Source organism: Lipotes vexillifer, unplaced genomic scaffold, assembly GCF_000442215.2.
Source record: "Lipotes vexillifer unplaced genomic scaffold, Lipotes_vexillifer_v1.1 scaffold534, whole genome shotgun sequence".
Taxonomy (NCBI): Eukaryota; Metazoa; Chordata; class Mammalia; order Artiodactyla; family Lipotidae; genus Lipotes; species Lipotes vexillifer.
Window position 1 is genome coordinate 2,332,271 of NW_006787833.1, and position 16,901 is coordinate 2,349,171.

General features: G+C 45.9%; 1 protein-coding gene across 2 annotated transcripts in view; it reads left to right on the forward strand.

Annotated features, from left to right (window-relative positions):
* The window catches only part of FAM171A1 (family with sequence similarity 171 member A1), a 133,563-nt gene that overhangs the window by 95,350 nt on the left and 21,312 nt on the right, over positions 1-16,901 (forward strand). The window contains exons 4-5 of one of the 2 annotated variants that reach the window (XM_007460880.1): positions 2,980-3,138; positions 7,650-7,826. In XM_007460880.1, the coding sequence (XP_007460942.1) occupies positions 2,980-3,138; positions 7,650-7,826 (336 nt within the window). The remainder of the gene's footprint in view (positions 1-2,979; positions 3,139-7,649; positions 7,827-16,901) is intronic. The other variant, XM_007460881.1, reaches the window with a different exon arrangement.

A 16,901-nucleotide genomic window follows, 5' to 3' on the forward strand; every position in this document is an offset into this window, starting at 1 on the left:
CGGGTCCCAGGCCTCTCCCCATAAGGCCTGGCTGGGCTAGTTTCCTGGCGCTCAGCAGGACTCCCCTTCATCTTTTAGCAACGTCCCCTTTCCCTTGGTCCAGGATGAGTGGGTTCTGTTCCTTTCAGCCAAAGGGGCCTTCACGGTGACTTCAACCTGCCCATCTCACGGGGCCCGGAGGGGCACACAGGACCCACAGTGTTCTGGGGTAAAACCCGCCTGGCCCCTGCTTTCTGCCGTGACCCTTGTGAGGACAAGCCCCTCTTTGCGCCGTCACGCTGCAGACACACCCTTCTGTCCTTCCTAGTAGCGAGTTCCCCGTTTCCCAGCGCATGAAACCCAGGCGACAGCAACACTGTTTAGGCTGAAGAACGGTGGAGAAGAGGAAACAAGTCGCAGGACATTCACTAGCGTTGAAAGAAAATGGTAGCAGGAGCAGAGAACGTTGTCACGTAGCTGGGGGTGAGGAGATGGCCGAGGAAGGGTTCGCTTTGAACTTCCGTCTCTGAGGCAGACAGCATGTGCGGGAAGCGGGCTGGGGGAAAAGGGATCGGGTGAGGCACGATGCTCCGGGCCGGCATGGAGAACGCCCCACCCGCTGGGAGCATGAGGCATCTGAGCCCTGCGCAGACCGAGGAGGTGACAGCAGGAAGGCATTGCTGTCACGTGAAATCAGAGGACAAGGAGAGCAGACTCACAAGAGCTGAAAGAAGATTCAGCTATGTGGATGCCAATGCATCACCATAGCTTTGTTTTAGGGACCAAGAAAGGGCATCGATGGTCTAGAACAGGACCGACGTCCGTGTCCACTTAGCTTCAGATAGAACTGCTGTCAGATAGGCTTCATATAGGCTCCCATGGGATCTAAAGCTGGGCCAGTGTTTATGGAGAACCAGTCATCTGAGAAATGCAGTCTGTGATTTTCAGGTGCCGTCATGACCGCCTTGGTCATACATGGTCAAGGCAGCCCACCCCGTAAGTCTGTGTTGGTGGTGAGTCCATTTTGTGGGCTCACCTGTCAGAAGAGACTTGGATTAGTTGATCCTTGGAGCTCCAGAACTCCGTAATTCTAGAACACTGCTTTTTATTTTATCTTATTTTATTTTGCAGTTTGCAGGATCTTAGTGCCCTGACCAAGGATTGAACCCGGGCCCTCGGCAGTGAAAGCGCAGAGTCCAAACCACTGGACCTTCAGAGAATTCCCCTAGAACACTTCTTGATAGGCTTATTCCTCCCTTAAAAGTTTCTTTTTTAAAAAAATATTTATTTATTTATTTATTAATATTTTCGGTGGCATCGGGTCTTAGTTGCAGCAGGCAGGCTCCTTAGTTGTGGCTCGAGGGCTCCTTAGTTGTGGCACACGGGCTTCCCAGTTGCGACATGCAGACTTCTAATTGTGGCATGCATGTGGGATCTAGATCCCTGGCCAGGGATCGAACCCAGGCCCCCTGCGTTGGGAGCGCGGAGTCTTAACCACTGTGCCACTAGGGAAGTCCCCTTTAAAAGTTTCTGATCCAGGGTGAAGAGGAACCTTGGTGTAGACATAAAGACCATGAACTCTGGGCAGGGCTGTTGTGTCAGGACATCCGTGGGTGGGGAAGAGGAAGCCCCCAGCAGACCACAGGGAAACGTGGTCTCCCTCAAGCCTGGGGTGGGATATATGATGACCAGAACATCAGGGCAGACCACCACGTTTGAGGAACCACTTTATTTATTTTTTTAATTAATTAATTTGTTTTTGGCTGCGTTGGGTCTTTGTTGCTGTGCGCGGGCTTTCTCTAGTTGTGGCGAGTGGGGGCTACTCTTCGTTGCAGTGCCTGGGCTTCTCACTGCAGTGGCTTCTCTTGTTGCGGAACGCAGGCTCTAGGCACACGGGCTTCAGTAGTTGTGGCACGCGGGCTCAGCAATTGTGGCTCGCAGGCTCAGTAGTTGTGGCGCACGGGCTTAGTTGCTCCGTGGCATGTGTGATCTTCCCAGAGCAGGGCTCGAACCCATGTCCCCTGCATTGGCAGGCAGATTCTTAACCACTGCACCACCAGGGAAGTCCAAGGAACCACTTTATTTTAACCCAGAGAGATGTGTACTTCCATTGGGAAATGCTCCAACTCCCATCTCTATTCATTTTGGTCTTCACGATGTTTTTACTGGTTGTGTGTGCAAACTAATATAGCACGTTTGCGTCTTGTGACCCTCGCTACAGCAATAGATAAAAACGGGTTCAGGTTTTACAGTCAAAATAAGACCTGGAGCAAAGTCAAACTGCGGATGGTGTCACAAGGTAACTGCGTAACAGGGTCACTGGCTCAGCCCATCCTGCACAGAGTTGAGTGTGCTGAAAAGAGCAGTTCTCACATCCTTTCAAAAGGCTCATCATAGAATCTGTAACATGACCCGTCGCGAGTCAGAGGCACCCACCAGAGTAGATGGAATGCCAAAAGGCAGCTTCCGCCGAAGAGAAAGGACTCATTACTGTGGGTTCTTATTTGCAGTGTCTTGTCCAGCTGCTGGTCTGTTGCCCTGCTCTGCTTCAGCTTGGTCTGTGCACTTAGACCAGATTTTACCAGGAAGACTAAGGATGTGTCTGTAACAGTGTCAAAGGGTCTCTCCTGCCTTGTTTGTATCAAGAGATTAATTGTCATCTACTCATTTCACTTAACGTGGACTTTTTCCCAAAACGCTACCCCTACCCATAGGCGAAGGCTGGGCAGTGAAAAGACTGCTCACAAATAGAGATTTTTGTGAAAAATCTAAATAACATCCTGTGTCAGAGCAAACGTGACAATGGGCTATTATTTCTCTCCCCATAATAACATGCTGTCACATCTTTGTGCCCGCGTGAAGGGGCGATGTGAGGGGATGCAGAGAGGAGTGGAGACGGGGAAGCCACGCTGAAACCTTAGAGGAGCTTTTCCGGGGTTTGCGTTTTCTGGAAACAGAAACCGCCCCTCCGAGAGATAACTCCAGGGTTCATTTCCGCAGGTGCCCGGCCGCAGCCTCGCGTGCATTTCCAGAGGAGAGCTCTGCGGCTGCCCGAGAACACCAGCTACAGTGACCTGACAGCCTTTCTCACGGCCGCCGGCTCCCCCTCGGAGGTGGATGGCTTTCCTTATTTGCGGGGACTAGATGGAAACGGAACAGGTAACTCGAGGCTCGTTTCTTTCCAGCCGGGCAGTCTGCGTTTGCATCTTTATATGTGCTTGTATCTTTATAAGTGGGAGAACCCAACCCGAGGTGCAGAAGGGCAGATCTGTCGTCTACAAATTCAAGGGCACTGAAAGTGTCATTTGAGGACTTCAGCCTGCGCCACTTTCATGAGCTTGTCTCCCTGAGCCTCTCTCTTGGTACCAGTTGCCTGAGCTCTCCGTTGGCCAACGAAGTATATTTAATTCCCAGAAGTTCTTTTAATTGAATTTTTTTAAGTGTCCGATCAGAGTTAGAGGTTTTCTGTCCCCCTGTTCTCAGCCTCGCCCCACTCGCCCCTGGAACGTGTATTTGGTGGAGCAGCCTGCCCAGCTGTGCGGAGATGCACGGTCCCCCCCGCCCCCACCCCGGGCACATGTCACAGCTGGGAGGGGCGGGGGTGGCCCTGGGCCTGATTCCCAGACGAACACACCATGCCCCCTCCCACCAGCACAGGGAGCACTTGGGGGGCAGGGAGCCTCTGGGCTCTGCCGGCTGAGTCCGTCCAGCCTTTTCTCACGACCTCCCTTTCTCTGAGTTTGCCCTCTCCTTGCCTTCTCTGCGAAGAGTGATGAGGCTTCATACTTGACTTTGAAACATCTCCTGGAAGGCCTCTAAGTCCGCTTGGTCATTCTCACCCTAGGCCGGCAGTACACACACTGCTCAAAGATCACAGAAACTAAAAGCCACCAGCCAGAAAATAGGTAATCGTTCCTTACCGGTGAAAGACCGCCCTTACCTCCGTTCCCCGCCGACAGAGCTCGGTGCTGACGTGGTCCCCGGTCCTCCTTTTGGTGAATGGATGGTGGCCGAGTCTCAAGCCCTGACTCATTTTCCTGTCTCCCCCTCTTCTTTTCCCCAACACGAGTCACAACATAAACTTGAAAACCAAAGGCTCTTCTGGGTTAAATCCCGCTAGGTGAGTAGTTACTGCATTTCCCAGGGACGCTTTGATTGAATTTCACTTAATTGTCTAGTGCTTTACAGAAACTGATCGTTCTGCAGAAGCTTTTTATACCTGCCACATCTGATCCGTTCTGTAGAATGTTAATAAATGTCTGGTTACAGATCGAGCTCACGTGGTGATTTGTTACCCGCTTTTCTTCCCTCTGCGATACCCGCTTTGAGAAACGTTCCTCCTTCCTTGAATTTTTGCGTGATAATGATGCAATGAATACGTCAGTCACTGACCGCCAGAAAAGTTGCATGGTGGTCGTCTTAAGTGAATATTATTGGGAAGAAAAATGTTGACTTTTCATTTAAATGGACAGGCCTGGGAGCAAAGTAGTGTTTCGGGGAACAGGATAATCCCAGGCCATCATGAAACCTCCATTCAGCCTCCATCAGAAAGCCCCGAGTTGGAAGAACAGTCTCGTTCCTTGGAGCTCATTCAGTTTTTTTCTGTGCCCCAATTCCGAGAGCTCTTGAATAAATTATGAAATCCGAGACGACGGTAAGGTAGAAAAGACATAGGACTATTGATTTTAGAGTAGTTTGTTTTATTTTAAAATCACTCTCTTATTTCAGAGGGAAGAGAGAAGGTCTTTGGAAGGTTACATTCAATTTGTTTTCCACTGAAATAACTGGCCAGTTGACCTAGGAAGAATCAGACCTCCTGCCAAGGAAGGGCAGCGTGGTGTCTGCCTAGCACCCCAGCGGCCCATCAACTAGGGATTCTCTTCTGCCCCACGTTGGCCTCCCGTTTCATAAACCGCATCTAACAGATTCCAACTTAGTGTGAGAGCCTGGACCACACAAACCCGTGTGAGGTGACAGGTTATCACTAGAATTCAGCAAAATAAACAGAGGCCACAAATGCAGTTGGAAAGAGGCTGGTTTCCCTGCCGTGTCCTAAGGGGGGTTGTTTATTTCCCCCCCTTGGAGGGATCCAGAGTTGTAGACAGAGAAACGCAGCCATGTGGAGGTTTCAGTCCCTTCCTCATTTGCTCGTTCCCGTGCACCCTCATACGCTCTCCGCTGTGGTTGCCAAGAAAGCGCAGACCTGTTCCGTGACGCTCCCGAGGGGTTTTCAAGAAATTACTTCTGCTAGTAGATCCGAGAAAGCAGAGGAGTCAGTAGTATGACTAATGTCCAAAGCCAAACAGAACCGGAGATGCTATCCGAGCAAAACCCCTCTTGTTCTAAGTGATGAATTGGTGGCCTCCTAGCTTGGTCCAGGGTTTCTGCTTTTGCCTGACAGACACCTGTCTTTCTTCGGACGTGATGGGAGTCAGGTACATCAAGATGAACAGGAAGGAGACACTCCTTATATAGAGAACTCAGTGTTGTTTTGCCCTCTAATAACGAGGGCTGGAAGGAAAACAGTGTAGCCCTTCAAAGTATGTCCAGAAGAAAGAAAGTGGGAGGGTCTGTCATCTGGAAGGCATGGAGTGGAAGCAGTGAGAGAGGAAAGAGGCCTCAGGAGAGCAGGTATAATTGCCTGTGATGTCTTCTAACAGAGAACATTTTAAAGAACCTTAAAGCACATGCGCCTAGGGCATGTTGCTTTAAAAGGATATGCCCCTTTCTGCAGTGCTGTTCTTACTTCTGAATGTTTATAGTCGAGTTCGTTCCTTTCTGTAGCCTCACAGGAAAGCATCTAGTCCAACCTCCTTAGTTTTGCAGATAAGAAAAACAGACCCCGGAGCAGGGAAGTAACTCGCCAGAGGCCACATAAGTAGTCGGTGGCGGATCTGGTACTGGGACCCTGGCTTCCTGGGCCAGGGATCTGCAAGATTATAGGAAGGAAGTCTCGAAAGGGGATGAGTGGGGACAATGGGGTTGCCATCTCTGGGAATCAAGAGGCAGTGTTAAGTGGGACGAAAGGATGATGGGTCTGGAGCACCCTTCTGCTCTACCTGCAGCTTCCCCGGGCAGACTTCCTGCCGCGGGTTTGATGAAAGAAGCACTACTTCCTGATTGAAAACATTATCTTTAAATTGTTTATGTGAAGTCTAGTAAGTTACTTAATCGCTCTTTGTTTTAAGTCCTGTCTCATCTAGAGAGTCTAAGAGAACCTAGAGAGGTACATTGGAGACCTGGCTTTGCTTCTATGTTGCCTTTGGGCAATGGACACATTTAGGTCCTCCATCCACAAGGTAGTTTGACCAGAAGGATGATAAATTCTGCGCTTTGGTTTTTCTTCACCCTAAAATGAAATGGCCACAGGATAAAAAGATTTCAGAACTTGAATCTATGCTTCCAACGTGGACCTTTGGATGAAATCCTCATCTCCATGCCTTTCCCTTCACTGGAAAACAGAGATGGGCATGATTCATAAAAGATAGTGCTAACATTAGCCGTATAGAGATTGCTCTACAAAGGGTTTCGCTCTCACTGGTTGTTCAGACTCTAAAATTCACCAGATTTGTTTTAAATGTTTAAATTTAGTCCTCTTTGGAGGTTTGCATTAGCTTGGGTAGTTAGTTGATAGGTAGGTGAGTATATAAGTAGCTTACTAAGAAATCCTATAAATGGTGTTCTAATGTAGCTTACATTTTTCTATCAGTGTGTTTTCATCGTGTTCAAGGGAAGATTTCAAATTATGACCGAATACATTTTGTATGATATATTTCACTGGAGAAAAATTCTTCGCAAATGGACCGCTTAACTGTATGAATATAATATTGCTCTCATAAGCATTCCCCAGTTTATCTGTAGACAGTCATTAAAGCATTGGCTTGGATAAAAGGCCTCTAATGCAAAATAATTGGTATATTAAATTCCTTTTAAACAGATCAAAATAACAGTGGCAACCAAAATAACTCATAAATATTTCAGATCCAAGTTTTCAGTAGTGTACTTTTAGTAGCAGTAAGTTAATATTTTGAAGTACTCCTTGAAGAAATTCACTCCTTTTTTTTTTCAGCAGTCTCTGATTTAAATCATTTGGTTCCATTATGGTGACCCGCCGAGTAATTATCATGTGTGCAGTGCCCGCTTTGTGTAGATGTTGATTTCGGGGGTTTCCACACATACCTCTTCTCCCCTTATAGACAATCCCTTCTCTCTTGAGGCCCTTGTTTTTGGGGAGAGGGGCGCAGCATGCAGGATCTTAGTTCCCCGACCAGGGATCGAACCCGCTCATCCTGCATTGGGAGTTCAGCGTCTTAACCACTGGACCACCAGGGAAGTCCCTTGAGGCCCTTTTTGAAAGCACAGCACAGTGGTTAGAATCTGCAAACCCAAGCTTGGATCAGGTTTGCAGATTCAAACTAGCCTATATCCGAAGACCAGCTCTTATTACTACCCTCTCTGAGCCTCAGTTTGTTTATGTGTAAGATGGGAATTTTACCTACCTTAGAAGGTCGTGGTGAGGATTATGTGTGTAAGATGCTGAATAGAGTCCCTGGCTTATAGGAGGCCCAGTCCTCAGTAGATGGTAGCTATGATATTTCTCTTTGAACAGTTTCTGCAGCCCCATGTAAGTCCTGTGTGTGCATGTGATGGAGAATGTCTCTTGCTTCCAGGAAACAGCACCAGGTACGACCTGACCCCCGTCACAGCCGTCAGCGTCCACTTGCTCAGCAATGATGGAACGCCGGTGCTGGTGGATGGCCCCATTTATGTCACCGTGCCCCTGGCCACACAGAGCAGTCTGAGGCACAATGCCTATGTCACAGCGTGGCGGTTTGACCAGAAGCTAGGTAAGCAAGCTCCTGTGCCAGCGGTCGGCTAACAGATAACTTCATTACTGTCTGATTTCCCTTTTAAGAAGCCTGTGCAAGTTCCTTTTCCTTGAAATTATTGAATGCTGCTGTTTATGGTGCATTGCATGGTTTCTAGTGGGTAAGTCTTACACGCTCTTTGGAGTTGGGGTTTTTTTCACATTTAAGCTAATTTGCTTGAAAAGAATCTTTAAAGGTTATTAGAACTAAATTGGCTCTCCTAACCTTTATCCTTTTAGTCTTTAGATGGTCACATGATCTCTCTTGGGCCTGTGTTCTGAAAAAAGAAAAAAACATTGCCAATATTGTACAAAAAAAAAAAAGAAAATAAAAATTACCCATGATCCCACATGTAGAGAAACCCACTAACAGTATTTTGGATTACAGGCAGACCTCGTTCTGTTGCACTTTGCTTTATTGCACTTCGCAGATACTGCATTTTATACAAATTGAACATTTGTGGCAACCCTGTGTTGTCAGATGATGGTGAGCATTTTTTAGCAGTAAAGTATTTTTTAGTTAAAATATGTACATTGGTTTTTTTAGGCATAATGCTACTGCATACTTAATTGACTACAGTATAGTGTAACATAATTTTTAATGCACCGGGAAACGAAAAATTCACGTGACTTGCTTTATTGCGACGTTTGATATATTGCAGCAGGTCTGGAACCAAACCCACAGTATCTCCAAAGTGAGCTTGTTTTTCCTTCCAGCCATTGCACTATGGATGTATGTATTAGTTATCTTTTGCCGCGTAACAGATGGCCCTAAAACTCGTAGCTTTAAACAACAGTGAACATCTGTTGTCTCACAGTTTTGGAGAGTCAGGAATCTGGGCACAGCCTAGCTGGGTGGCTCTGGGTCAGGGTCTCAAGATAAAGTTGCAGTCAGACTGTCAAGCAGTTCATCTCAGGGTTCAACAGGGGCTGCACGCACGCTTTCAGGCCCCAGCTCCTCACTGGCTGATGGCCAGAGGCTTCAGTGCCTTGCCACGTGGGCGTCCCGACAGGGCCACTCGCAGCGTGACAGCTTGCTTCCAATAGAGCAAGTGACCCAAGAGAAATTTACAAATAAACAAAAAGTACAAAAGCACACATGGGCAAAATGGAAGTCACCGTCTTTTATCACCTAAGGTCAAAGTGGCCTCCGCTCCCTTCTTTCCATATGCTGGTGGTCACAGAGCCTGATGCTGGTACAGTATGGGGTGGACCACATAGGTGTGTGAACACCAGGAGTGGGAGCGGTCATTGGGCCCTCTTAGGGACTGCCTTCCAAAAATACACATTTAACAGAAAGAGGATTATACGCTATGTACTGTTTTATAACTTGCCTTTGAAAACCATTTGTATGTCATGAACATCTTTCATAGCAGCCGTTATTCTGCAATGTCAGTATTAAGATTGCATGGTATTCCCTTATATGTTTATGTCATAATTCAGTTGCTCAATCCCCTAAGTTAGAAAAAAAATTACTCTTCTTACCAACGTTGTGATAAATATCTTTGTCGCAAAATCTTTATACACGGCCATGATTGTTTCCTTAGGATAAAATTTTAGAAGTGGAATTGCTGACTTCAAAAAGTACAAAATTCTAAAGCTTTCAATACATATTTCCAAATTTTCCTCCAGGAGGTTTTACAGTTGACATTCGTAGTAAGAATGTGGGAAGAAGTAAGTGCTTGTGTTTCGGGTTTGGACAGCACATTGGTCCCTATACCCTGTTGGTTCTGAATCCCAAACTTGAAAGTCAAACTTGAAAAGACCGGTTGTCAAATAACCCCATTCAGAATTTTAAACTGTTAGACCACGCATAAAAATTCTTGGGGGATTTTTGGTATCAAATGTATTTTCAAAGACACCTAATTCCTTGAGTAGTCAAATTCTAGTTCTAGGAATTTATATTTGGAAATAAATGCTTGTTGGGCTTTCTGGAGTTGGGGGGAGTTGGGGTTTGCTTTGTTTTGTTTTCCAAATAAAAATTATGCGGTCTGTTTTACTAACAGACCGCATAATTATTTGTGTGGAATTCATTGGCCTTACCAGATGCACCGAACTTGATGTTGTTAGAAGGATCGTGCTGCCGCGTGGGCATGCGGCACTGGGTCATGTGGGCACTTTGTCATTGGCGTGTGTTCTCCACGGCTTGGTGACTTCTTGAAGCACATGGTCCTGATCAGGATGTAAGGAGCCCTGGGCTCCCGGGAGAAAGGGACTTGAGGGAACCCCTGGGGAAGACGGGAATTCTGAAGGGAGGAAAGGACGTGGATAACAAAGCAGGGAAAGAAAGTAGGAAGGAGAGGGGAAAGCTTGCACTTGGCCTCCTGAAACCCTGGATCTGCCACTTGGAAAACTCTAAGGCCTACCTTGGGCGAATCACCTGTCGTGTTTCCTCACTTGTACAAGACGCACATTGATCGAGGCTCTCCATCCCTTGTACAGTCTTCCGCTCACCATTGTCTGTCCAGGTTGGGCCCCAACATGCCAGGGCAGTGCTCTGAAGTAGAGCATGTGGTTAAGAGCAGCAACACTGAGGCACAGTGGATTGGAATTCCAGCTCTGCTGGCCATCAGCTGCGTGGCCCTGGCCAAGTTGCTTAACCTCTCTGTGCCATAGTTTGCTCAACTGTGAGATGGGGATAATAATAGTATCAATACCTAGTGCTGTTATGAAGAGTGTGTTTATTAGAGTTCTCCAGAGAAACAGAACCAGTAGGATGTGTGTGCGTGTGTGTGTGTGTGTGTGTGTGTGTGAGAGAGAGAGAGAGAGAGAGAGAGAGAGAGAGAGAGAGAGAGAAAGAGATTTATTTTACAGTATTGGCTTATGCACTTGAAGAGGCTGGCAAGTTCAAAATCTGCAGTGGCCCAGCAGACTGGAGACCCAGAGAAGAGCTGATGTTGCAGTTTGAATCCGAAGGGCCATGTGCTGACAGAATTTCCTCTTCCTTGGAGGAGGTCAGCCTTTTCTTGAGGCCTTCAGCTGATTAGATGAGGCCCACCTACAGGGAGCGTAATCTGCTTTACTCAGTCTACTGATTTAATTGTTAATCTCATCTTAAAAATACCTTCACTGCAACCTCCAGGCGTGTTTGATCAAATATCTGGGTGCTGTGACCTAGCCAAGTTGACACATCAAATTAAGCACCCCAAGGAATAAGTGAGTTAATATTTTTAAGAAGCTCAGTTCAGTGCCTGGTACATGGTACACCCAAAGAGTTTATTCAGGGAACAAAGGTCTCCCCTCCTCTGCAGAAGGGTTTCTAGAACTGTGACCGCTAAACCACTTTCCCAGATTCCCGTTAGCCCAGATCTCTCTCTTTTTTTTTTTTTCGGTACGCGGGCCTCTCACTGCTGTGGCCTCTCCCGTTGTGGAGCACAGGCTCCGGATGCGCAGGCTCAGCGGCCATGGCTCACGGGCCCAGCCGCTCCGCGGCATGTGGGATCTTCCCAGACTGGGGCACGAACCCATGTCCCCTGCATCGGCAGGCAGACTCCCAACCACTGTGCCACCAGGGAAGCCCCAGCCCAAATCTCCTGAAGGACTGTTCTCCACGTGCTGCTTCCAATTCTCGACCCACTGCAGTCCCGCTTCTACCTTCCGCTCCCCTGAAACCACAGTCATGAAGTTAAGCAGCAGCTGCCTGATGGTGGAATCAGGTGACTCCTCATCCCCTTGGACATGTCTGCAGCATCGGAGGGTTTCCTTTCTCTAGAAAGGAAGGCCCGCCTCCCTTGGCTCTGTGACTCAGTGTCCCTGGGGTCCTCGTCTCCTGTCATATGGGCTCTACCCCACGCCCAGCTCCTGACTTCCTTTAAGTGCAGTCGCTGGGACATCCACCTGCCTCTCACACTCCCACAGCCACCCCGTGCAACCAAGTCTGCTCTCTGATCTGTGTTCCTGACTGTCTGTTAGACCTCCCGTCTTTGGATGTCCTACAGGAAACTCAGATTCACGTGCTTGAAACGGACCCACTGACTCACTTCACTTCAACCCCTACCCCTGTTCATTTCTGTGTTTCCTCTCTTGGTTAAGGATGCCATCTACCAGACCATCCAAGTAGAAACCCCAGAGTTATCCCCCATTTACTCTTTTGCTTCACCTCCCTGCCCCCCGGCAGCCACGTCTGGTCCCTTGCAAGGTCATGTGATGTCAAATCAGCATTTCTCCAACATACCTTCTCCTCTCCTTCTCTGGTTACCTCTGTCTGGGTGCAGACTCGTCCCTCTTTTCTGGCCAATTCCTGCAGCCATCTGCCTGTCTTCCTCTCTCCTTCCCTCCACCAGGCCTTCTGGGTTGCTGCTTGGGCTGTCTTTCAGAAGCAGAGACCCCTTTCCCACATGAGAACATCTCAGAGGTACTCGTCGTGAGGCTGTCCACGCTCGTTGGCACGGCACACAGATCTCTGAAGAGCTGGTCCCTGCCTAGCTCTCCAGCTCACTCCCAGCCTCTGTTCCCTGCACACCCTCCGTCACTCCCACACCAAACCGTTTGCTGTTCCCTGGATGTGCCTGGGTCCCCCTCATCACTTGTCACATTGTGTGAGCAGGACCTCTCCTCTGAAATCCCTTTCTCCATGCGCTGAACAGTAATTTGGTTTCTCTCGAGCATGTTGACCATTCAGCAGCGGCACTAGAAGTCTGTGAGGACATGGCCTTGCAGCGTCTCAGTTATTATCTGTGTCCTCACTGAGTCTTCCTCATCTTTGAGTCTTCATGATCACACACAGTCCCTGGCACTTGCTAGGTGTCTAAGCAGAATGTTTGCTAAATGATTGAATCAGATGCGGAGCTTTTAGATGCTCTAAGATTCAAGGTGGTTTAAGATATTACAATATAACACTGGTACTTAGAGAATAGACATGTGGACCCAGTGAGGGAAGGGAGGGTGGGACGAACTGGGAGATGGTGATTGACATATACATACTACCGTGCGTTAAGATAGATAGCCAGTGGGAACATGTTATAAAACATAGGAAGCTCAGCTCCATGCTCTGTAATGATCTAGATGGGTGGAATGGGGGGAGGGGTGGGAGGGAGGTCCAAGAGGGAGGGGATATATGTATACGCATAGCTGATTCACTTCATTGTACAGCAGAAACTAACACAACATTGTAAAGCAATTATACTCCAATAAAAGAAAAAGATGACTCTATACACAGAATTTACCTTTACACATCTGTGTATATATATGTTTAATGAAAGAACAGTGCTTTGAGTGCTTGTCTAGAGAGACAGCAGTTATATTGGATTTTCTCCATCCTAGAGCTTCCAATCCCGCTGCTATGATTCTACTCCTTCCTGCCTCTTCATTTTTGAATGTATATAGTTGAATATAGATAAATAAGGCTGGGGTATAAAAAGTTGTATTCCTAATACAGTGATGCTTTCACTAGAGAGTCGTACACAGATACGTCATAACAATATGGCACAGGTCTAGAGAAGCAGCATCCTTGCTCTCATTGGTTTATTTTGTATACAGCTCACAAACAACAAAAGTTTATATAAAAAATTTTTTTTGATATCTATGGCAGACTGAATAACGCCCCCCCTGAATATCTCCATGTCATAATCCCTGGACCCTGTGAATATGACCTTATATGGTAGAGGGACTTTGCACATGTGATTCAGTTATGAATCTTGAGATGGGGAAATTCTCCCGGATTATCCTCGTGGGCCCACTGTAATCACAACGGTCTGTATAAGCGGGGTGCAGGAGGAATCAGAATCAGAGGAGTTGGCAACGTAATGACGGAAGCAGAAATTGGAGGGATGCACTTTGAAAATGGAGGAAGGGGCCACAAGCGAAGGAACAGAGGCAGCCATGAGAAGCTGAAAACGGCACAGAAATGGGTTCTTCATTCAGAGTCTCCAGAAAGAACCAGCCCTACTGATACCCTGACTTTAGCCCAGTGAAACTGATTTCAGACTTCTGACCTCTAGAGCAATAATGGAATAAATTTGTGTTGTTTTAAGCCCCTAAGTTTGTGGTAATTTATTACAGGAGCAAAAGGAAATTAATACACTATAGAAGTCAGTGAAAACAAAGAAATGTGCATTGTTATAAAGCCTCTGAAATATAAGTTATCCAATGACTCTACTTCCTCTCTGGAAATAATCCCCATGGCATTATTCCTTTTGTCATTGAGAATCTCCATTGTGTCCTTGATCTCTTCCCACTTAAATGGTCTTTTCTAACTTAGCATCTACAGTGAAAAATGTAACTGCCAAATTCCTGGCTCTAACAGATTGTATGTGTGCAGAGAAAAGCCAACATTTGGATAGTCATTCAAAAATGATCAAATGAATTAAAATATGTTTTCTGAAAACTTTAAGATTGGATGGACATTTCAAAGAAACCATATGTTCTTTAACTCACTAAACTCAGTAGAAGCCTACATATTTCATAAGGGGTTTTCTATTATGTGTAATCAATAATATCATTATTTCGGTAGAAATTAAATTATTGTAGTTAAATGAAAAGTTCCAAGAGTGTATTATAAGATCAGAAAAAAAAAATAGGAACACATCTTAAGCACATAGCACTCACTATTTACTAATTATCTGCTATTTATGATTAAGTCAAATATGATAATCACTTCTAACCAGTTTAACACTTTAATTATCTACTTTTGAGGTATATCAAAGTAATTGCAATTTCAAAGTGTTTAACAGCCAGAAATAGCAATTCGTGAATCCATTAAGAATTTTTCTTCTAATTAAGTATCGCCAAACTATGGCCTGAAAGCTAAGAATGGTTTTTATGTTTTTATTTATTTGTTTTATATATTTTTATTGATTGATTGATTGATTGATGGCTGCACTGGGTCTTTGTTGCTGTGCGCGGGCTTTCTCTAGTTGCGTGAGCGGGAGCTACTCTTGGTTGTGGTGTGTGGGCTTCTCACTGTGGTGGCTTCTCTTGTTGCGGAGCACGGGCTCTAGGCACGCGGGCTTCAGTAGTTGTGGCACGTGGGCTCAGTAGTTGTGGCTTGCAGGCTCTAGAGCACAGGCTCAGTAGTTGTGGCTCACAGGCTTAGTTGCTCCGCACCATGTGGGATCTTCCTGGACCAGGAATCGAACCCGTGTACCCTGTGTTGGCAGGCAGATTCTTAACCACTGCAACACCAGGGAAGTCTGGTTTTTGCATTTTTAAATGTTTGAAGAAAGAATCAAAAGAAGAAGAGTATCTCAAGACACAATGAAAGTTAGATGAAAAGTAAGCATCCCTGAATAAAGTTTTATTGGGTGCTGTGGACTGAATGTTTGTATTCCCCCCCACAAAATTTACATGTTGACATCCTAACCCCCCAATCCATTAGTATTTGGAGGTTGCGCCTTTGGAGTTGATGAGGTGATGAGGGTGGAGCTCTCTTGAATGGGATTAGTGCCCTTATAACAGGGGCCCCAGAGAACTTTCTCCCACCTTCCACATGTGAGGGCACAGCAGGAAGGCATCATCCATGAATCAATGATGCAGGCTCTCTCTGGACACTGAATCAACCGGCACCTTGATCTTGGACTTCCCATCCTCCAGAACTGTGAGAAATGAATTTCTGTTGCTTGTAAGCCACCCAGTTTATTACAGCAACCCAAATGGAATAAGACATGGGAACCCAACCGTGCCTGTTTGTTCATTTGTGGTCTGTGAGTGTTTTTCCTACACCAGCAGAGTTGAATAATTGCAACAGAGAGTGTATGTTCTCGCAAACTGAAAAATATTTGCTACCTGGACTATTACAGAAAATGTTTGTGACCCTCTGATCTGAGATACATTCAACAGGGAAGCTCTTACCACTTAGTATTAAAATGCAAGTGTATTCTCCATCTGCAGGGCCAAACAGCATGCCTGATTCAGTCACAGTCTCTCTGTACTGCTTTCCAGGCAGCCTTCCAGCATTTGGCCCCGAGTGACAGCTGATGCTCAGTGATAACACCTTGGTTATAGGGCACAATTTCAAACTCTTAAAGAAAAATGAAATTCTTTTTAAGTTCCATGGGACTTCTATTTGAAAAATAAATCCACATTTTAATGCTAACTCAAATACTTTCATTCCTGACTGCTGGATAACTGAAAGTTTACTCATGAGAGAAATGTAAAGGTACTCCCTTTCTTTTTTCTTTTTAGATTTCACATATCTGTGATATCATATGGTATTTGTCTTTCTCTGTTTGGCTTTCTTCACTTAGTATGATAATCTCTGGGTCCATCCATGTTGCTGCAAATGGCATTATTTCATTCTTTTTTTATGGCTGAGTAATAGTCCATTGTGTGTGTGTATATATGTACGTATGTGTGTATATATGTATGTATGTATATATATACACACACATGTATGTATATATATATACATACCTACATATATATATATACACACACACACACACACACACACACACACACACACACACACACACTACATCTTTATCCATCCCTCTGTTGATGGACATTTAGGTTGTTTCCATGTCTTGGCTATTGTGAATAGTGCTGCAATGAACATAGGATGCATGTATCTTTCTGAATTACAGTTTTCTCAGGGTATATGCCCAGGAGTGGGATTGCTGGATCATATGGCAACTCTATCTGTTTTTAGTTTTTTGAGGACCCTCCATACGGTTCTCCATAGTGGCTGTATCAATTTACATTCCCACCAGCAGTGCAGGAGGGTTCCCTTTTCTCCACACCCTCTCCAGCACCATTAGAGAGGATCAGTATTTGGTGCTATCATTTATCACAGTTTTCTTTTTCTTTTTTTTTTTTAATGGCCACAGTTGTCTTCTTTTTGGGGGGGTGGGGGGAACAGGCAAAGAATTTCCCATTATAGTAATTAGCATCTCTATATTTTAACCCACGTGTTCATCCGAGGGTGACCTAATAGATTAACAGTCTCCTAGAACATAAGTAAAGTTGGATTTTGTTTCGTGTGTTACAGCGGTATGAATTGGCTGATTATAGTATGCACTCTCAGAAAAATGATTTTTTTTTTTTTTTTTTTTGCGGTACGCAGACCTCTCACTGTTGTGGTCTCTCCCGTTGCGGAGCACAGGCTCCGGACGCGCAG